The sequence below is a fragment of the Balaenoptera physalus genome (genome assembly GCF_965194825.1).
Source record: "Balaenoptera physalus genome assembly, chromosome: 6".
In the NCBI taxonomy this organism is placed as follows: domain Eukaryota; kingdom Metazoa; phylum Chordata; class Mammalia; order Artiodactyla; family Balaenopteridae; genus Balaenoptera; species Balaenoptera physalus.
The window spans coordinates 62560674-62584529 of record NC_138885.1 but is presented as its reverse complement, the minus strand read 5'-3'; the positions used below and the strand labels follow the sequence as shown (position 1 = coordinate 62584529).

General features: G+C 38.5%; 1 protein-coding gene across 3 annotated transcripts in view; it reads right to left on the bottom strand.

The window, feature by feature from the left end:
- CERS6 (ceramide synthase 6) overlaps positions 1–23856 on the bottom strand; it is a 318012-nt gene that overhangs the window by 115564 nt on the left and 178592 nt on the right. For all 3 annotated transcript variants that reach the window (XM_082465153.1, XM_082465155.1, XM_082465154.1), the window contains exon 4: positions 19639–19696. In XM_082465153.1, the coding sequence (XP_082321279.1) occupies positions 19639–19696 (58 nt within the window). The remainder of the gene's footprint in view (positions 1–19638; positions 19697–23856) is intronic.

The following is a 23856-nucleotide window of genomic DNA, read 5'->3' as shown; positions in this document are numbered from 1 at the left end:
GTGTGCATATATCTTTTCAAATTAGTGTTTTAGTTCTCTTTGGGAAAATATCCAGAAGTGGAATTGCTGGATTGTATGGTAAGGTAGTTATAGCTTTAGTTTTTTGAGGAACCTCCATACTGCTTTCCACAGTGGCTCCACCTATGTATACTCCCACCAAGAGTGTACAAGGGTTCCCCTTTCTCCACATCCTTGCCAACACTTGTTATTTGTTGTTTTGATGAGAGCCACTTTGACAGGTATGAGGTGATATCTCATTGTGGTTTTGATTTGCATTTCCCTGGTGATTAGTGATGTTGAGCATCTTTTTATGTGTCTGCCATCTGTATGTCTTCCTTGGGAAAATGTCTATGTAGGTCCTCTGCCTATTTTTTAATTGGTTTTTTTTTTTTGATGTTGAGTTGTATGGATTTTTTGTATATTTTGGATATTAACCTCTTATCAGATACATCATTTGCAAATCTCTTCTGCCATTTAGTAGGCAGCCTTTTTGTTTTGTTGATAGTTTCCTTACAGAAACAAAGTCATAGATACAGAGAACAAACAGGTGGTTGCCAGAGGGGAAGGGGATGGGAGAATGAGTGAAGTAGGTGAGGAAAATAAAGAGGTACAAACTTGCAGTTACAAAATAAATGAGTCACAGGGATGAAATGTACAATGTGGGGAATATAGTCAATAATAATGTAATACCTTTGTATGGTGACAGATGGAAACTAGACTTATAACGGTGACCATTTTGTAATGTACAGAAATATTGAGTCACTATGTTATGTACCAAGAACATAGTGTTTGTTGTAAGCCAATTAAACAAATAAAGAAAGAAACTCACAGAAAAAGATATCAGATCTGTGGTTACCAGAGGTAGGAGGCAGGGGGAGGGGAAACTGGATGAAGGTGGTCAAAAGGTACAAACTTCCAGTTATAAGGTCAATAAGTACTAGGGATGTGATGTACAACATGATTAATATAATTAATACTGCAGTATGTTTTATATGAACGCTGTTAAGAGAGTAAACCCCAAGAGTTCTCATCACAAGGAAGAAAATATCTTCCTCCTGTATTTTGTATCTATATGAGATGGTGGATGTTCACTGAGCTTACTGTAGTGATCATTTCATGATGTATGTAAGTCAAATCATTATGTAGTATGCCTTAAACTTACAGGGTGCTGTATGTCACTTACATCTCAATAGAATTGGAAGGAAAAAAAGTTCTTTCATATTTACCTTACTTTCAATGACCTGATTATGCTACTGCCTAGTTACCTTTAAAGAAGCCAGGCTTCGTGCTCATGTTATTCACTCCATGTGTCTGAATACACGACACATATAAAGGCTGAGGGTTGGACACAGATGTCTATGGATATTGTCAATATCAAATGGAAAAAGAGAACACAGTCAACTGGTCACAGAATTAAAACAGGGATCCTAGTTATCTTTCCCACATGATTTTTCATTTACTCTTACAAGGAATGAAACTGAATGAATGTGAAACAGCGTGTGTCTGTGTGTTGGTGAGACAGATCAAGAGGAAGAGTATGATTCCCTCAAGACAGTCTCAGTTGGCTCCCTAAGTGCTTAACGTGAGGGGATGAGGGAACAGCCAGAGTTCCCAGGATATTTTTGTCATTGCTTAGGTAACAATAAATTGGTTTTTAGTTATTTTACTTATTTATTCACTTACTGGTAGCCTCACATTATTTTATCTACTTGTAAATATCTGATTAAACTTGAACTACAACTAATATAAGGATGGTTTAAAAAACAAATAGCAATTCATTATTCTTTTTTTCCTTTTTTTTTAACACCCCACTCTGTTTATTTAGCAGGTAAGGAATCAGAACTTAGAGACCATTAACGTATTATGCGGTTTACTGAACATGCTTGAGTTTCCTTTGAAAGCAAAGGATCAGAGCTGAGCTAACGACCACATGACTTAATCCCTATGCTCAAGCAATAAATTAGTAACTAAATTAACATTTAGCCCTTGATATTAACTAGTTATTCATAAATTTGCTCCTTTCATTAGCTGGTAGTCCATTTTCAGAGGTAACATTTTGATTATCAATGTGAGCAGAGGCAAAAATTCAGAGGTCAACTGGCCTCCGAGAGTGAAAATTTTCAAATTAATGAAGCTTCTGGCCACAGATCCACCGGCAACCCTAATGACTAGTTTCTATGAACTGAGTTCTCTTATTTGATTAGCATCATTCCTGGCTGTCAGCAAATGCAATCGCAATTTACAGTCACTTAACAACCATTTTTTAACAGGTCTCATGCGAGAGCAAATGATATGAGGATTATCATGAAGCTGCAGAAAAACAAAGTGAGATAACGTATGAAAAGGAGATTTGTAAACAACAATATACTGCACAGAACTGATTTACCAGCTAATAAATTATCAGCCGCTATAGTAGCAGGACCTTGTTTTATGAACTGCCTGATAACTGGGGTAGCAGCCATTCTTTCAAAAGACCCAATATTTGGAAACAGGACCAGGGCTTAGATGCGTTAGACCTGCCTCAAATCGAAGTCACTTTAAAAACCCTAATTAAGTGATTTGCTTCCTTCTTCTTGTCTTTAATTCACAGAACTAATTTATCATTGTTCCAAAGGCTAGGGAGACTATAGTTAACGTGAGCATAAATGATCACTTTGGAAGAGAAACATTGTTTGGCCCTAACACATTATCCTTAAGAGGAGGAAGAGAAAGTGCTACCTTAATAAGACATGAAAACCTAGGTAAAATTAGAGCTGGGACCGCCATACAAAACTGCATCCCTGTAACAGGCCTCACCGTAAAACATCACAAGTCCAATTCTCTTTAGTCATCTCAGTACTGCTATATATAAGTTAGTTACCAAGTCTAATGATTATCATTTAAAGAAAAATTACAGCACAGATTAAGCACTTGCTTCCCAAGAAGACCTCTTCATTCCTTTACAAATAGAAACTTTTTCTCCCCAGTATCCCCATTTCCCTTTCTCTTCCCACCCAATCTCCTCAAGCTGCTCCTCACTCCTGCCCACTCCCACTCTGCCCAGTCCACAGGATTGCCACAGTCCTAAAAGCAGAAGGAACATTTTTACCTCTGTGTTGTTCAAGAAGATGATACTGATTACAAATGAGATATGTGGACATGAGTAATTGTTGGTGCTTTTACAAAGATGGTTTTATTCGGTAGCAGGAAGAACAAAAATGCATATTCACAACTGTACAGAAATCCTGTGAAAAAGACTGACAAAATAATTGAAGGGCCACATTAATGCCCATGTAGCGGCCAACCTAGACCACACAGACCTAGTAAGTAGAATCCACAAACTGTGGAAGTCAGATAAAGTAGAGAAAAGCAACCAGATACTGCTTCTGGAATGTCATAAATAGATAAAGGGAAAAAGGTACTTTAAATCGCCCCAGCATCTCTCTGTGAGTTAATTTGGTGGTGATTTCAGTGCTGCGGGAGTCAGGCTATTTCATTTAAAGACGGCATTGATATTTGTTGGTAGGGCCAAAGACGTACAAAGAAACTGGTGAGCCATTCTCACTGCTCAGAGCAGGAGGGAAGGCTGTAGGAATCAAGTAATTAACTCTGTTAATGATTTGGTGGTGAACGGACAGACACGACGACAGGGTGGAGGGCACTCTTCCCCCTGGCTCTCTACCCGGACTACCACACTCCTTGGCATTTGTGGCTCCTGTCCCTCCCCTGCTCACACCAACTCCAATGCCTGCAGGAAAGAAAATGGAAAATCGGGATATACTGTAACCTACCCAAATGGACAGACATTTCTTTGGCTTTTACCATCTATTCCCCTAATGTCCAAATTAAACCTGGAGCGAGTAAGCAACTACAGATAAAATATTAGTATGGAGAACAGCAGCCCCTTTTTTAAAAGTTAAAGAATGTTCACAGGGGCTTCCCTGGTGGCGCAGTGGTTGAGAGTCTGCCTGCCAATGCAGGGGACACGGGTTCGAGCCCTGGTCTGGGAAGATCCCACATGCCGTGGAGCAACTAGGCCCGTGAGCCGCAATTACTGAGCCTGCGCGTCTGGAGCCTGTGCTCCGCAACAAGAGAGGCCGCGATGGTGAGAGGCCCGCGCACTGCGATGAAGAGTGGTCCCCACTTGCCACAACTAGAGAAAGCCCTCGCGCAGAAACGAAGACCCAACACAGTCATAAATAAATAAATAAATAAATAAATAAATTTTAAAAAGAGAAAAAAAAAAAAAGAATGTTCACAGTCCTATTTCTTTTTTTCCCTTCTCTATTTTTGAAATGTCTCATTTCTCAATACACCTTACTTAACATAGCCATCAGTTTAATCTCACTGACCTTACAGACAAATAGCAGATCTGGTTCAACAACTATTTATTGAGACTGTATTTTCAGAAACTGATCTTTGGTGCTTACAGTAAGGCTGGGAAAGGACATTGGTAGCCATGTGACAAGTACAGCAATCAAGCTCTTCCGAGTCCACTTTGGAGGTGCAGGGTGTTATGGGGCAGGGGAGGTAGGGACTTAGGACAGACAGCCAAGAGGGAGGAGAGGGAGAGGAAGGGGAAGGGAAGGGAAGATGGGCAAAGCTTGAGCAAGGCTTATGTAATCTGTAGCATGTAGCCAGGTCAAGAAGGGGTTGATACCATTGATGTCAACCACTGGCAAACAAACAGAGTTGTTAGCAGGGGGCAAAAGCCGATCTTTCCCATTACAAAATGAAATGTTCTACTTTCTAGCACAGTAAGTTAAAAGCTATATAAAAATAGGATTTCTGGAAACCTTATGCTCATATAAATTTTAGTAGAACTTAAACCCTTTTAAAACTAAAAATATTCTTGCATTTTATCATTTCTCTCCCATCTTTCCTGCCATAAAATATCCACAGTAAGACGTAATGTAATATCAGTGAATAAGGTTGCTTTTAAGGATCTGACTGAACATGGAAATGGAGTATTTTTACTGAGAGGCCATTTAACAGTGATGAACGTGGGCAAAGAATCACAGGACCTGGGGCTGAATGCCAGCTCTGCCACTTAAAGTTACTTAGCCATTTTGAGACTGTTTCTTTTCTCTTTTAAATGGGGGTAATAACACACACATCAGAAGGTCAGGGAGAAGATCAACTAAATACCACAACACAGGACTTAGCACAGAACAGCACATGGCAGGAGGCTGAGGAAGCATGTGGCTGCCAGGGCTGAATACCCTTCTTTCTCATTCCTTCCAAGTCAGCTGCCTTCTCTCCCCTAAATATCACAGAACTAAAAGTATATTTTTAAATTATTTGTATTATGGACTAAGTATAACTTTAAAAAAATAAAGAGAAGTTTTTGTCTCTTTAAAACAAAAAAGTATTCACTATCTTCATTGAAATGTGGATAGCCCTTGGTTTTTTTCTCTTCCTGCTAAGTTAGAGACCCTAAATGGAAGAGACAAAAAGTGCTTTCTACCCCTGTGAAAACAAATCACAACAGAAATAGCTACATTTTGGTGGGGAGGCAGGTTATTAGCAGCCATTCTTCTGGAAAAGAAACAGGAGAAATCTTTTTTAAACTTTCACTTGTTTCCCGCTCCCCCGCCCCGACCCCTTTTAGAAGTAACTTTTAAATGCAACTGAGAACATTCTGTCTCCTCTTTTCTCCTTTTAAAAAGTCAACACTACCTCTTCAGTACTGGATAAACCTTCATAACAAGCAGGAAATGCTTTACCTGTCTGAAACTGACAATTTTGGGGGGCGTACCCGACACAAAAATCTACAGCTGAGACACAAGAGCCCATTTCTCCAACACAGGGGCCAGTGCCAGGGACAATGGCTGTCGTGACTGTTACAGTGGCCAACACAGGTCCCCCTGCCTCCAGTTTTTGCCACTTCTAATGCATCCCTCACACTGCAGCCAGGTGGCCTTTCTCTAGTTCAACTGTCACCTCCTTATTCTTTCTTTCCTAACTAAACAGAAGCTGAATTCTTGACCTGACAAACATAGCCTTTCCCTGTCTGTCCCATTCGCCTCTCAGCATCATCATGCTTTCTGTGTCCCCTTCTCTTTTGCCCCCAGACACACTCCCCACTCCCCAAGTTACAGCCTTACCGCTTTCTATTCTTCCCCAACACTGTGCTTCCCTTCCTTTCCTTTGCTCATCACCATCAGCGGAAGTCTCCATCTTTCATCCTGAACACCACATCCTAGTGCAGTCTTCCCTGAACACCTTGTCAAAAATTCTCATGTGCTACCTGATGTCACATACTTGTGAGCAGGTCATATCTTCCATTAGCCTGTCAACTCTTTAAGGATAAGGAATATGTGACCCTTCCACAGAGACACTTGAGATTTTGTGCTATCTCAGTTCTTAATAAAAATCAAAACTGTGTTATAAAATTTAATTAAATTCTCTCTTCATGACTTTTAAGATAATAGAATAACATGAACATTTATTGCAGAGACAGATGTGTTACCACCTGCAAATCATCTCCACTTTCATATAAGAAGCAATGAATGCAAAATGACTCCAAATTCCTTGTCATAGGTAGGTACTCAGCAGATACTGAATGAAAGAATGAACAAATGAACAGAGATCAGTATCTCCCGTCAGTAATAGGCAGAAGCTCCTGGAAGAGCCCTTTAAATAACATCTTTTGATCCTCAAACGCCTTGTGCCCACATTTGCACTCAGCAACATGCAGCGGCTGCTTTATATGGCAGGGACAGGGTGACCAGACACCATTATTAAGTTTTCTTATTGAAGTGTAACTGACATACAGTTGGAGTGCATAAACCTAAGAGTACAGAAACTTGACATACGTCTATATGTGTATACACTTAACATCATCTGTCTACATAGTCAGGACATAGACACCTATGTCACCACCACCCCCCAGACCAAGATCGAGAAGATTTTTACCACTCCAGCAGGCTCTCTCCTGCCCACTCCCATACAACTACCTCTGTCACTACAGATTCATTCTGCCTGAAAAAATTATTTTATTCTTTCCACTGTTCACTGCCTTACAGAAGCCTGAATTCCTTGAGGACAAAATGGCCATCTTCCCTGTGCTTTGGAAAAGTCATTCCGAGGTGACTGGTATCACCAGACTGTTGCTCAAAAAAATTCCTAAAACAACGACGGCAATGGCCTCTAGCAGGAAGGCCCAGTCTCACGTGCATTAATAAAGGAGAAGGCGGCAAAAACCAAGCAAAACCCTAAGCCATTTGTCCCACCTTACAGAAAACTGCAGCTGAGCCAGTATTGAGATGCTCCTTGAGCCAGTTTCTCAGAGTCACACGTGCAGCTATAATCAGAGCATGAGCTGGTCAGCTCGGAATGCCTGCGGCTCTGCTCCGTATCCTTGTCCTAAGTACCATCACCCCACCTCTCACAGCCAAGACTGGGTCTTTCCCGAAGGGACAAAACACCAGTTGCAGAAGTAGAACATCTCATTACTTCTCCCAGAAAGCTGTTGTTTTTAAGCAAAGAACATCTGGTTTGTTTCATTATGGTTGATGAGGAAAATGTTTTATTATGATGACCGTTCTATGTGAAAGCCATTAGCTCTCAAATTCTAGTAAAACAAACCTTAAAAAGAAGAAAGCTTTCTTTTTTGAGTTCAGTAAAGAATTTTCCTTTAAGTGTCAGTTGATGCTTCAGCTAATGCAGAGTGAATGTGCACGTACAGATTTTGATACATGGATCAGTATTTCGTACCAAATTACCTGAACTCTTCCGAGAGTGACTAGTTTTCTATTCCCCAGGGAAACAGGAGAGGAATAGCAATGCAATCCAATTCTCAGCCACTACCCTCAGCCAAAGGAAGCCTGTAGCACTAGCTTTGTTACAGCATATAAATGAGGACCAATGTTTTTCATAGTCAAGTTCAGCTCCAAACTTTTTGAGAAGTTTAAGTCTATGCCTCTAGGGGACTGTCTAATAATGAACCTCATATTTAAATCAGGGTTATTTTAGTAGCCTCTGAACTATAAGTTAGTTTTTCCTTTATTTCTAGAGTTTCTAAAAAGTTGATATTTTATTAAGGGAGCTGAAAAGATAAGATTCATGGTTTGATCAAGCACCAAGTCTACAAACCCTTGTATAAATAATTATCTAAGGGCAAGTATCACTCAGTAGGGCAGCAGTCGCCACTTGTACTTGGGAATCCACACAAGCACCACCTCCTCCTCCTCCCACATCAGCTTCATGAACTCCTGCAAGTCCTGAAATCTTTCCACCTCACCGCCTGAAGAAAGCTTTGGGTGTGAAATGACGTTCTCTCAAGACAAAGCCTGAACACAAAGCGAAAACGTGGGTAAAAGGCTTCTTGATGCTCTTTACGGAAAGTCTACACAACCGAAATCAAACTAGTGCCATCTCATTAAATTAAAAGCTATAAGCTATAACCTCAGGGCTGATGAAATGGTTTTATCACCTGAACAAGTTTTAATTTATTCTAGGCAATGAACAATTTCACATTTCCCAAGCTCCAGAAAACACTGAGTTGTCCCAACCAGGTTGTTACTATGAATAGTGTATTAACAGTTTGCTAGTCACATTGCAGAAACTAAGCATCACAGAAGGAGAGAATAAATTGTATTGCATAATTACATTATTTGTTTGTATGAAAAGGGACAACTACACCCAGTTGGAAAATTAGTAGACAGTTTCTAATAGGATCCAAATATACTAAGAATACAGCAAGCCACCAATTCTCGGCTTTGCCGAAGTGAGTTCATTTGGAAGCAGAAAAATGAAGCAAATATGATGCTTGATTTGGACCTTCTGAATGTAATCGCTAAATTTAACTCTGTGCTCTGAATATGAATACGGTTCAAAGACGGAGCCTTTGCTTTTCCTTGGTCACTGGTTAATCCTCGTCAGCCCAGTAGATCTACTCAGTGAGTAATGAAGCCTGGATACAAGTAGACTATATGGCCAAATATACCTGGATTTAAATCTCAGCCCTGCCACTGACTAGTTATGTGACCTTGGACACATTACTGAACCTTTGTTAGTCTTGGTTTCTTCATGCATAAGGATGAGGAGTTACACTGTACAACACATGAGAAATGAATGCTAAGTGATCAACATAATGCCTGGCCCACAGTGAGTGCTCAGCACAGTATAGCTATCATTATTATGATTATGATTATTATCAGTGATGCAAAATTTCATCCTGGCTATGCACTAAGCCAAGAGTGTTTTCAAGGCATTACCCCACTCCAAAGGAGGTGGGACTTTCACTGTGAGAGAAGTTTTTTAAAGTACTATATCGAGAAGAATTCCAGGTTATTATCTAATATAGGCCATGTAAATCTGAAAAACAGCTTAAATCTTACCAGAATCCCACTGGAGACTAAAAAAGCTCCTTGGAAAGTCTATGCTAGGGCCATTCTGGGGCATTCTGGGCAATAAGATCTCAGGGAACCCCCGAGAGAAAATCCAGGGATCAGGGCTGTGAGGACTAGGCAAATGGGAACAGATGGAGTCTTTTTGATGAAACTTCTATATGTCTTTGCCATTTAAATGGAATTCAACTTAAAAAAAATGTTCTCCTTGTTAAAAGTTACAACTGCAAACTCTCTCATAACCCACAATTTCATAAATTATGCACAATCATTTCCATCCTAATTCCTACATCTTAGGGTTAACTTTTTTAATAAAAATGAAACTAATAAAGATATTTGAAAAAAATTAACCATCCACAGTTCCTCTCTAAAAGGAATCTTAACATTTTTACCTATTACCTTCCATTTGCTATATATATAGGATTATCACAGCAAAATGTACAAATGAGTTTGTTACTCATTTTCATGTAAAGTTCTACTAAATACTTTACTAGAACTATAAATAACATAGTAATTTTATAGTTATTATTTTTAAGTAGTTGCATGCTATTTTGCCACTTTGATAACAATTTAAACAATTCTAATATTAGACATTAAGATTGTTTTACATTCTGTTTTGGATTTGCTATAATTTGCATGCAAATGTATCTGTATATATATATACATATGCATTTCTTTAAGTTGCAATAATAACTTTATACATGTATATTTTTTGCTTCCATATAATTTGTTCCTCAGGATAATTCATAGGAGTTGAATTGCTGAGTCACAGTATACGACCATACTTAAGGTGATTCTTCTATATCACTATTTTGCTTTCTAAACAGGTACCAGCTTGCCATATGATCAGCTATTTCAAAATCTTCACTGAATTATGGGATAAGAGTTTTTAAAATGTTACATTATATATATATATTAAAAAATAATCAAATGAAAAATAATAAAAAAAAGTTACGTAGTCTACATTACTGATTTTAGAGATGTAGCGATTCAGTCCGAGAGAGACTAAGTAACTTGCTTAAGGTTGCAAAACTGATTAATGCCAGGTCTTCTGGCTCCTTCTTCAGGGTCCTCACTGAATCACATTATCCTCAGTTTCTCCCTGGCCTCAGAATTTTCCCTTCAGATAGGATACCAGCCACAAGTCAACACAGAAGGGCAAAGGAAAGGTATGAGGGAATCAAAATATATTCAAGAGGATAGATATAGGTAGAAAGGGAAAAGGAAGATACAGTAAGGAGAAGCCTTGAAGGACAATTTCCTCAGGTCACGCCAGATAATTTCCATTCCAGGAAGCGCATTTACTTATTTGCAAGCATCAAAGCATGGTCATGACAAAGGATCTCACTGGACTAGGAGGCGCCAGCAGAACAATATTTAAAAGCTTCATGTCAAAGCACTGCAGGAGACTTAGGCATTCACAGTTCTCAACAGAGCCCCCTCTAAATCAGTACTAATTAGTATTATGCCTTACATTTTCCAAGTACTGTATAGCTTCACAGCACTCCTACACACAAGCCGAGGAAGCCAGGGCAAGCATCATCTTCCCATTTGACAGTTGAAAAAAAATGAGGTTTCAGGGAGCAAAGGTCCTATTAAGCACAACTGGCAGAACAGAGACTGAAACTTCAATCCTGACCTCTAACTTAATGTTCTCCCATAGTGATATGACTTGTATTTCTTAGTTAGGTAAATTTACTAATAAAAATTTAAAATATTTCTTGAATTGCTAGATTTTTGAAACTTGTTTTCTAATTCTTTTCTTTTTTTTTTAACCGACCTAGAAATTTTAAAGACCACGAGACTGGCTGCGATTTTTGCCTCAGGCAAGTCAATTCATCCTTTGAAAATTGTTTCTTCTTTTCTGAAATGAGAAATTTTAGACAGTTGATCTTTAGGGTCCTTTCCCAATGTCCATCGTATTCTATGTCATGAGCACTTTTTTTTTTTTTTTTAACAAAACTACTTGATGGGGCCATTTTCTTAGGTAAAACTGTCAGTATCAAGCCTCCTTAAACAAGTGATGTGCTCCAAGCAATTTCAAAATTTTAAAATAACACAAAGAATAAAATTTTAATGGACACATATTCTAATGACTGGACAATTTTTATTTTCATTATCAAAATAGGCAAAAGGATGTCAATGCTGTTTCCATTTCAGAAAGATTCCAAGTGAACCAATAAGGAAAAGGGAACACCTTGAAGCATGACACCAGAGGAACACTCTAGCTTTCCTTGCTGAACTTTGAAAAGCACACCCAATGAATAATGAAAAGTTATGCCATAATTCACGTCAGATTCAGAAAGTTTAAGGGAACAGGCAAAGTGCTCAGTTGGCCTGGGTACTTTTCAACCATGGGTTTTCACCCCTAGTTAGTTATGAAGTCAACATAATAAGTGGCAATTTGCATAGTTTTAAAATGTAATACAATAAATTACAGTAAGTTGTCAGAGTACATCACAGAATGCAGCACAATGGGAAGTTTGGGCTAGTTATTAAGATATTGTGGACACATCTCAATAGAAGCAGAAAAAGCTTTCGACAAAATTCAACACTCATTTATGATAAAAACCCTCCAGAAAGTAGGCATAGAGGGAACTTACCTCAACATAATAAAGGCCATATATGAAAAACCCACAGCCAACATCGGCCTCAATGGTGAAAAACTGAAACCATTTCCTCTAAGATCAGGAATAAGAAAAGGTTGTCCACTCTCACCACTATTATTCAACATAGTTTTGGAAGTTTTAGCCACAGCAATCAGAGAAGAAAAAGAAATAAAAGGAATCCAAATCAGAAAAGAAGTAAAGCTGTCACTGTTTGCAGATGACATGATACTATACATAGAGAATCCTAATGATGCTACCAGAAAATTACTAGAGCTAATCAATGAATTTGGTAAAGTAGCAGGATACAAAATTAATGCACAGAAATCTCTTGCATTCCTATACACTAATGATGAGAAACTAAGGAAACACTCCCATTTACCACTGCAACAAAAAGAATAAAATACCTAGGAGTATACCTACCTAGGGAGACAAAAGGCCTGTATGCAGAAAACTATAAGACACTGATGAAAGAAATTAAAGATGATACAAACAGATGGAGAGATATACCATGTTCTTGGATTGGAAGAATCAATATTGTGAAAATGACTATACTACCCAAAGCAATCTACAGATTCAACGCAATCCCCACCAAACTACCAATGGCATTCTTCACAGAACTAGAAGAAAAAAGTACACAATTTGTATGGAAACACAAAAGACCCCAACTAGCCAAAGCAATCTTGAGAAAGAAAAAGGAGCTGGAGGAATCAGGCTCCCAGACTTCAAACTACACTACAAAGCTACAGTAATCAAGACAGTATGGTACTGGCACAAAAACAGAAATACAGATCAATGGAACAGGATAGAAAGCCCAGAGATAAACCCACGCACATCTGGTCACCATATTTTTGAAAAAGGAAGCAAGAATATACAATGGAGAAAAGACAGCCTCTTCAATAAGTGGTGCTGGGAAAACTGGAGAGCTACATGTAAAAGAATGAAATTAGAACACTCCCTAACACCATACACAAAAATAAACTCAAAATGGATTAAAGACCTAAATGTAAGGCCAGGCACTATAAAACTCTCAGAGGAAAACATAGGCAGAACACTCTATGACATAAATCACAGCAAGATCCTTTTTGACCCACCTCCTAGAGAAATGGAAATAAAAACAAAAATAAACAAATGGGACCTAATGAAACTTAAAAGGTTTTGCATGGCAAAGGAAAACATAAAGAAGATGAAAAGACAACCCTCAGAATGGGAGAAAATATTTGCAAATGAAGCAACTGACAAAGGATTAATCTCCAAAATTTACAAGCAGCTCATGCAGCTCAGTACCAAAAAAACAAACAACCCAATCCAAAAATGGGCAGAAGACCTAAATAGACATTTCTCCAGGGAAGATATACAGATTGCCAAGAAACACATGAAAGGATGCTCAACATCACTAATCATTAGAGAAATGCAAATCAAAACTACAATGAGGTTATCACCTCACACCAGTCAGAATGGTCATCGTCAAAAAATCTACAAACAATAAATGCTAGAGAGGGTGTGGAGAAAAGGGAACCCTCTTGCACTGTTGGTGGGAATGTAAATTGATACAGCCACTATGGAGAACAGTATGGAGGTTCCTTAAAAAACTAAAAATAGAACTACCATACGACCCAGCAATCCCACTACTGGGCCTATACCCTGAGAAAACCATAATTCAGAAAGAGACGTGCACCACAATGTTCATTGCAGCTCTATTTACAATAGCCAGGACACGGAAGCAACCTAAGTGTCCACTGACAGATGAATGGATAAAGCAGATGTGGCACATATATACAATGGAATATTAGTCAGCCATAAAAAGGAACGAAATTGAGTTATTTGTTAAAAAGGACCGAAATTGAGTTATTTGTAGTGAGGTGGATGGACCTAGAGTCTGTCATACAGAGTGAACTAAGTCAGAAAGAGAAAAACAAATACCATATGTTAACACATATATATGGAATCTAAAAAAAAAAAAAAAAAAAGGTTCTGAAGAACCTAAGCGCAGGACAGGAATAAAGACGCAGACGTAGAGAATGGACTTGAGGACACAGGAATGGGGAAGGGGAAGCTGGGACGAAGTGAGAGAGTGGCATGGACATATATACACTACCAAATGTAAAACAGATAGCTAGTGGGAAGCAGCCGCATAGCACAAGGAGATCAGCTCAGTGCTTTGTGACCACCTAGAGGGGTGGGATAGGGAGGGTGGGAGGGAGGCACAAGAGGGAGGAGATATGGGGATATATGTATATGTATAGCTGATTCACTTTGTTGTACAGCAGAAACTAACACACCATTGTAAAGCAATTATACTCCAATAAAGATGTTAAAAAAAAAAAAAAGATATTGTGGAGACACCTGAGCTGGCTCCAAGGAGCTAGTCCCTTGCTGAGTTTGACTCCAGGAAGGCACTAGAGGGAGCGGGAAGACTGCAAGAGGAAGCTCGAATGTGCTCCTTTCTGTTTTGCTTCCCATTCTTACCACCACTCCCTCAGCCCCACCCCAACTGAGCCCTCCAGCAAGGCATCTGCAGCCCAGCAGTGACAGTCCATCCCAGTGGTAGCAGCTGGTTGCCCTTTTTCCTCATTCTCCGAACCAGCCTCATGGTGGTTTCTGAGACATACCAGCTGGTCAGCGCTTTCTTGTCCAGCTCCACGGCTCCTCCTTGGAGCATCTAGGTTCCGATAGCTCCAGCCTCTTCCTATAAGCCCCCGTCCTCAGAGCCGTAGCCTCTTCCAGCCATTACCGCTTCCATGATACCTCAGTGCAGCGCTGATCAAAGTGCTGTGGGCAGACCAGCGCCAGTCCTTGAAGCGTTTGTTACTGTTTCATTAGAATGTCAGTTAACTACATCGTGAAGAGCGCTGTTCAGCTCAGCTGACTTTTCTTCAGAGGTAGAGTCTCCCAAAAAAGAAGCGGTGAGTTGATTTACATTCAAGTCAAGCTCCTTATCTCATGGCAGACAGGTAGCAAACAGCAGATCGATTACTCTGAGTAACATAGTCTTCGTGGCTCCCTCTTGGTGAATGATTCTTCACATTACAGTCACCCCAAGAATCACTCCTGTGGTTTCCGTCTCCTAACACAGACCCCGACTGATACAGAGGTTAGGTATAGATATATTTTGAGTAACCTTTATTTTAATCATACACATGCATGTGTACAAAACTGTGATATAAAATGCACCATATGGTCAAAAGGTTGGAAATATATTAGCCTAACATGTAGATTACATGGAAAAAAATATTTACCTAAGTCCCAATTGCACATATATCTAATGACCTTCCTGTGACACCATAGTTTTTAAAAATAAGTAAAGGAACTCAAAGAAAAGTATTCAAAGAACTCCACTCAATATAAACTTCCATCTACAAATGAGAAAAAAAGGTAACAGTAAATGAGAGATAACTTACTCTATTTTTAAAGGCTTGACATATGGTTCCTTTCAAGACCTAGAAAAATGTGTTACTCTGTATGAGTACCTTGTGCTCTGGGACTTCAGAGCACCTGAAGTAATTCTGGGTCTTCTTTTATGAAAGTACTTGTCTCTGCTAATCATATTCATGGGGCTAAGGGTCACTTGTGTCAGCAATTACAGGAGCAGACTATTGAGACAGGCTTATGTCTTTCAACTATTTAAATATTTCCTACTAACCCAACGATGACTTTACTTAATAGTTCAGTGACATGTCTGTAAGGTCAATGCCTTCTAGGGTCTACTTCCATCATCAGAGTTAACTGCTGTCTGTAAAGGGGGCTCGGAGCTGAGAAAGCAAAGACTATTCTTAGGGTGACCACATAACTTATCACCCAAACTGGATCAGTACAAGAGGGAGGTGAGTGCCCGGGACCCTGAGACAACTCATGTGTGAAGCCAGCCTGTGTCTTGCTCCAAAGATACATTCACACATCAACTACAGGAATTATGACATAATGGACGGGAAATCAATGCACAGTAAATAAAATGATAAAAAGGCAAGGCAGAAATAGAGACAAAGATGTAGAGAACAAATGTATGGACACCAAGGGGGGAAAGCGGGTGGGTGGTGGTGGTGGGATGAATTGGGAGATTGGGATTGACATGTATACGCTAATATGTATAAAATAGATAACTAATAAGAACCTGCTGTATTAAAAAATAATAAAATAAAATTCAAAAAAAAAGGACAATAGATAAATATTTCTCTATGCTTCTAGATACCTTGCATATGAAAACCATTTCTATGTTGCGTAAGGTCTTATTCCATGATGTATCCTTTCTTCAGAAAAGCTGGAATATTTTAAAAATTAAGCACACATGGCAACCATGAGAATGCACCTCTTAGATCTTGGACTGCTGGGACTGTGGCTGACTCAGGGCCCTGCTGCTGTGCAGTAAAATCCACAGCAGTATTTGCATGAAGGCCCTGCTGCCCACAGGCTGCTGGCAGCCTATGACTGAGCACAACAGGGATACTACAGCGAGCCCATTTCTGGGAGACATAGGTCTCCTTCGATGATCAACTGTGGCTCCAGGACTGCCCAGTGGCCTGACTGAATTTTTCTTAGAAAGGCACAGCAAGCATTCTTAGAGGCTCACCCACACTTTCCTCCTTTCCCTCTCTCCCGCACACATGGTCAGACATACATTGTGGTCTGAAGGCTCTTCCAGCCTCCCGGCCAACTCCCTCCCCATTTTCTCTTATAGACACTTCCCCTAATCAATTTCTTACACATTTAATCTCTTCTTGGTGTCTGTTTCTCAGAGGGCTCAGACTAAGACCGCACAAGTGTGTACTGACATAAACCTAGTTTATATGTATTTAAAAACTCTCAACTGCCTTATTTCTCAATACAAAGAATATTTTTAAACTGAGGGCACTTAAATCGGTCATATATATACACTGAAAATCTACGATGACTTGGTAAACCCAGGAAAATATATATGTTCTCCCCACAGGATTAAGCCAATTCAAATTGGAAAGGTAACAGCGTTTAATAAAATTTAAGTATTCAGCCTGAATGTATTTGAATATGGCAGAGAAAACTCAAGCTATTCTTATACTAGAGATTTGATACCTCATAGCCTCATCTACAAAATGAGGTATTTAGATGATAGGCATGATAACTTTTACATCTAAAATTCTATGGTTTTCAAAAATTTTTATTAATTGATTTGTTTTTTATTTTCCAAGATTCTCTATCATGGGTGCATGGTACTTTGCATTTGGTAAATATCTCTTTAACGGGAGCATAGAATTTCAGGGTAGAAAGGGTACTTAAGGTTACTTAATACACCCTAGAAGATGAGACGTATCAGATTCATTTGACCTAAAAGCAGAAGAAAATTGGACAGTGCAAGTTGCCTAGGTATTTTTCTAACAGCACATGTAATGACCCACATTTTGGATGCTGGGAATAAGAAGCAGCTGTGGCCTTTCATATTTTAAAATTGGTCCACTACCCTGCTATTTTATTTTAAAACATTTAGAGTATTGTGAAAATTGGAATTACCTTGTTTTGACTATTTCTGGTGCTGCCTTCATAATAATTTCTTTTCCTTTTGGTTAGATGGGCAAATATATTGTCCATTCCAACAAGCTACCAGAAACATATTTTAAATATCCATTAAAGTAAGTATTTAAAGTTCTAAACAGAAACAACGACTACATTAGGTTAAGTTTGCTAACTTAACTAAAGGAAGTCATGAGGTTAAGGTGGGCTGGTAAAGTGGGGAAAGTACTAGAATAAGAGATAGCAGTGTGCGTTTCACTTGAGATGCAACCCTTTCATAAACTCACTGTATGACCTCTGGAGTGCCATCTACCCTCTCTGGACTTCTGCTTCCTCAGCTGTGAAATGAACGAGTTGGACAAGATAGCTTATGAAGTCCTTCCCAGTTAGCTCATGTGGAGTCTATGCACACTTTTCTATCTCGCAGTATGACTAAACACTAAACTGTACAGCTCATACAAAACTGAGTGCTTCTTAGAGAGTATCAAAGGAAGAAACCCCAAATACAAATTAATCCAACAAGAAGAACAACATCTATTTCTCCTTTCATTTTCAAGCATTTGTTATATCTAGAGGTAGCTGAAAGGAAACTGTTATAGTTTAAGGAACAACAATTTCCAGGCAAACATTCTATTGACAAGCCCTTTTACTGCCTTCTACAGAGCCACTGAAGACTAGGGGGTGAAAACTACTCTCCTTCCATTCCGTCTGTGTCAGGGACAGAATGAAGCAGAGCTAAGTGTCAAAGCGTTTCCTGTTCTGATGACAGATGTCCAGGCTTGCTGAATGAGAGCTTTTAAAAGAGACCACATCCTGCAGATCTAGGGAAAAGGGCAAAAAAGTGCTCCTGGCTCTCACCATCTCTCCTTGCTCACCATCAAAGCCCTTCACCAACAGAACCCGACGTGAGTTCCAAACTGTGACCTCAGTTAGCAACTCGACATTCCCATGAAGCCCAGCTCTCCCATATCAGCTGAAATTCCATCCAAAGCTATTTCCTCTTCCAAGGTAGTCAAGTTGGAAGCATAAAAGCTCTACAGCCATTCTTTCCATTTTTTCCCCTAGATACATAAATTTGAAAACTAGAACAGTAGGGTTCCAAAATAAGCACTTTCCACCACATTTATTTACCCCAGTTGAGAATGTCTTCATACTTAGAAATTTTACAGAGTGAAGTTCATTCTTTTAAATCTATTCAAGTGACCTCTGGGCCATGTAGTCTTATTAAGTGAAAAATAAGTGCAGTTACTAAAGGAAAAGACAAGTAAAAAGAATTATTTCCTCTAGAAAAATATGATATTGGGAAACAACTATTATTTATAATAGAATTTGCCAAGGGCAGACAATATCTTACAACTCAGACTTGAAAAATGAAAACGTATTTGCAATTTTCATATCAACATTTACATGAGAATTTACTAGTAAGGCGTGCCACTTGGCCCAATGCCCCAGTTTGAAAAAATTTTTTTGCTAAATAAAGATAACATTGATATCACTTTAAAGGGTAATACCATAAAACGTTTTTTAAAATAATTTCCCATTTTCTGCCTACTCACTATTGCATGACTGTGAGAACGTCTTTGTGAGACTTGAAGTTAAGCAGCCTAACTTGTTAGTAGTGCCATTAAGCACTGAAATCAGAAGAAAAAGACTATGACGGCCTCAAAGAATTGCTTTCATAGGTAAAGGTGCCTTTGTTCATGCAGAAGAGCAAAATAGCAGCCAGGGAACACAGTCTATAAAAGGAATTGAATTTTCCACTGGCAGTTGGTGTTACCCTGTTGGTAGCTTTGCAAGACACTAAACTCTAATTTCTACTGATAAAGGCTACAGTGATAACACAAAATGCCACAAGTGATGTTTTCAAGTTGTGTGATGTGTGATGTGGAAACTCTAAATTCTTTCCAAGCCTGAGATGGATTTTATAAGGTTCTAATGCCCATAGGTAGCAAATAACCAACTAGAGTGGTCAATGGACTTAGTAACATCTATCACTGGAAAAACAGATTATTTTCAAAAGTATTTTCGGCAGATGCCTGAAAGTTGTTTACTACAAAGAATAAACCGCCAATATTTTTATAAATGAAAGAAAAATGTACAAATAATTCTTAGCAAGTGTGTTATGATTGTTTAAAATTCTACTACTGCCACAACATAAAAAATGAGACAGAGGCTTACAGTTACATAAGAATTACATAAAGTAACTTGACAGAACCTACCTTTTTCAGGAACCGGACTCCATAGGTAAATATATAAAGGCCAAATGAAAATTTCCACCTGTGGAAAGGTTAAAAAAAATTCTATGATATTCAATTTAAATATTTCACAGCACATTCTGAAATACGTGAGTGAAAAAAGTTCATTAAATGAACCCCCCCTACACACACCTCTGCCCCAACCAGGGATTAAACTTAATGAGCGATTTCAGTTCTGGCTAAACACATACACTTATGTGCATGGCATACTGCAAATATTTTAAATATTGATAATTATATTCATAACAAATTTTCTTTCACTCAGTTACTGTATTTGCCCATTTGCTCATCTTCTCTTCTACCAACATGTGAATCTCCTCTTGTTCATCGCTCATGAACGAACAGATTTTACAAATATGAAGGTATATAAAATAGCTTTGAATTCTTTGCCTGTTTCAGATATTAAGTAAATGACTTAACTTTTGTTCATATTTGTTTTAAAAATAAAAGGTATAATATTTTTAAATCAGGTAACATATTTTTCCTTCATCTTTTAACAAATTTTTATTGGCATCTTTCTGGATATTGCTAAGGGAACCCATTTGGAATCCAAATCATCCATCTGATGTGCAACTGTTAACAACAACCTTATACCATCCCAAACTCTATGTCTAGCTGTTAGACATTCACTTTTTTAATGAGGAAAAAATTTTAAGTTCTCTTTCGATGACAAATGAATTGAATGTTTAAGTCTTTTAAAATACGAGACTTTATATAAAGACTTTATATAACTTATATACATAGTGTGTGTATATATGCGGTTACTACGAAAAAAACTCTTATCCTGGTACTCAATTCCCGATTTTACTTCTTATATTTTCTGAGTGTGAATAGCTGTGCCTTTAAAAACTGATTGATTTCTCTAAATAGCATTCCTGAGGTCATGCTGTTCATGATATCTTGGGTTACAAGTTGTAATTGAACACAAAGGAGAAAGTGACTAGTCAACTTTAATTTGTCAGGAGGCAAATTGCTTTTTGTGTTTGCAAGCCATGTAAAAATTTCAAATAAGATTTTCTTATATTCTTTTTCAGATTCTTTTCCCATATAGGTTATTACAAAATATTGAGTATAGTTCCCTGTGCTATACAGTAGGTTATATTTATATTTATATATATTTATTGGTTATCTATTTTATATACAGTAGTGTGTATATGTTAATCCCAAACTCCTAATTTATCCTCCCCCCCTTCCCCTTTGGTGACCATAACAAATAAGATTTTTTTGAAAAGTTTATTTTAGGAGATGATTCAGGTTACAGACAAAATTTTCTGGAAGAGATGACAGCTCTTTGGAAGTAAGAACTATGGTAGGGGGCCTCAGAGAGCTGAGTAAGACCCAATGGTAGACACAAGTGTCCCTGAGTTTTATTCCTGGACTGACTGACTCTGCAAACATGCTGGAAATCATGTCAGAACTAACACTGAGAGAAGAGCTTTGAACTTAAGGGTTGAAAACCATCAACTAATAATCCATAAAGCCTGAATTCAGGAAGGAACAAAAAGCAATGATTCTAAAACCTCTTACAAAAGCCCTCTTGTAAGGAAGGGCAGTTCATATACTGCGGTATCAAAGTCAAGGACTTAATTTTAACCCCATCTCTATTATCAATTTTTGGTGGTTATGGGTGAAAAGTATCTGTGTGCTTCCTTCTGTTGGGATGCACAAATTCTAAATCAGAAGTTAAGACCAGGGATGGCTCCAAGGGTGTGTAACTTGTGCAGTTACACAGGGTCCCATGCTTGGTTTAATGTTTTGCTGTCACTATCTCGAAATTCTTAATAATTGTTGAACAAGGGGCCCCATATTTTATTTTGCATTGGGCCCTGCAAATTATATAGCTGGTTCTGGTCGAGATACATAGTTTCTCCTAACTTCGAGCATATCTACTAATATCCCTTGACCTCAGTTCCATCTCTATAATGGGAGAGTGGGTTTATATTATACTGTTTCTGATATTTACACTGTTTTGATATATTGATGGCCTAAGGATCTGGTGGAACAAGTACTCTCCACTCCTCTTGAGCCCCTCCCACTCCTGATTGTATTAAACCAACCTACTTCACGCATTTGCCAGTCATTTTTCTGGCCCCTGAAGACAACTGAATTTCCAACTCCTAGATTAAATGATTTATAACAGCTGTTTCCACTCTAAGACACTCAGATCAGGCAGTTTTTATGGATGACAAAAAAATTTATGGAAGTCACTGAAATCCCTACAATCACTCATGTAACTACATTTTCTTTCATAGAATGACCCCACTTTCATAAGACATAGGTTGTATTACAGGAACATGAATGCCTCCATCATTTGAATAACAACCTGTGATGAATATCTATAAGGCAGACTTTATTTCCACAAAATATCTACAGAAGCAAAATTTTCAAGCATTTTGCCACATTCGGAAAGTCCTTTTTTAAATTTGTGTAGTTTCATGTAAGTTAACAGTTTTAAATGGTGTCTAGCTACCAGCCCCTGATAGAGCCTCTCTCAACCTCCTACTAAAATATCTATGAAAAGAAAGGTAAATAAAGGTGCATGCAACCACAAAAAAGGAAGAAATGACCTTCAACCTACTGCAAGAATCAGAGAATTTTACAACAGAAAAAAAGAATAAAATTAGATTTAAAAAATGTAATTAGAGGCAACAAGAAACAAGCCATGGGTCTTAAAAAAGGAATTAGGAAAATCTTAGTATATCTTCCTGTCTCCACTTTCTGCCATTTGTACAGAAATGCAAAAATCTGCCAGTCAGAAACCTAGACAGCTCTCTGTCATGAATGATACTTTTTGAGGCAGCAGGAGAATCCCCCCACCCCATCAATTAGTGACTGTTCAAAAGATGAGTGAGGAAAAAAAGGAAGTACTTAGCATCCTGGGAGTTTCAGTTACAGAAAAGATGACTAAGGGGAAAGATGATCCACGGTGGTGTCACATTCTGGAGGTTGGAGTTCTTATAATCCATATAAATGACAGAGAACAAGAAACGGAGATAGCTGCTCTACATGAGATTCTTCTGGTCCATTGAAAAGTGGGCCAAGGCCTACCAACATCAACCTGCTACAAGGGCAGAGGTCTAAAAGCGGACTTTTACTAGCAAAAAAGAGGACAGAGAGTGGGGTCAAGGTCAATGCATGCATCTTCTCTATAAGCAGGTCTAGATGGATATTTCCAAATTCAGGAATGAAAAAACATCTAAACGTCAACGCAGGTCTACTAGGAAGTACTGCATAAATACAGAAAGAAAAGAGCATGCTAAAGATCAAAAGAAAGAATCATCTCCTAAAACTAACTCCCTAGAGGAAAGGATGTAATTTTTATGGAAGTATTTGGTGCTGTTAAGGTATGTCCCCTAAAAAAATACGTCCCCTAAAAACAGAAGTAGAAAGCCATAAATTAGAAAAAGACTACTGGGCAAGATAAAAAGAGATTATAAGTGAAACAAAGAAGCAATACAAGGATTGTAAAAAATGAAGTGACAATATTATCCACATGAGGGGGAGTGGGGAGAACAACGTAGACACATCTTGCTTAAAATTAAAACATTGATGTAGAGGATAAACACCCCTATAGGGCTGGAGAAAAGAACCAATAGATGAAAGAAGACCCAAGATCTGGAGGACCAGAAAAACTAAGTCTAATTACAGGTGCTTCTGAGAAAACACATGTGACAGACTTAAACAGAAGTAATAATCAAACACACAACTGAAAAAGAAAAAACCAACTGAAAAGAAGAAATAAGGACCAAATTGTATCCCAAACAATATCAATTCAAAGCCACATTCTGACAAATTTTTAAAATTTTTTAACATCTTTATTGGAGTATAATTGCTTTACATTGTTGTGTTAGTTTCTGCTGTATAACAAAGTGAATCAGCTATACGTATACATATATCCCCATATCCCCTCCCTCTTGCGTCTCCCTCCCACCCTCCCTATCCCACCCCTCTAGGTGGTCACAAAGCACCGAGCTGATCCTCTTGCGTCTCCCTCCCACCCTCCCTATCCCACCCCTCTAGGTGGTCACAAAGCACCGAGCTGATCTCCCTGTGCTATGCGGCTGCTTCCCACTAGGCTATCTATTTTACATTTGATAGTGTATATGTGTCTGACAAATTTTGAATCTTAGGGTTAAAAAGAAATCCTTCAATATCCATGCATGAAAACAAAAACAAGTCAAC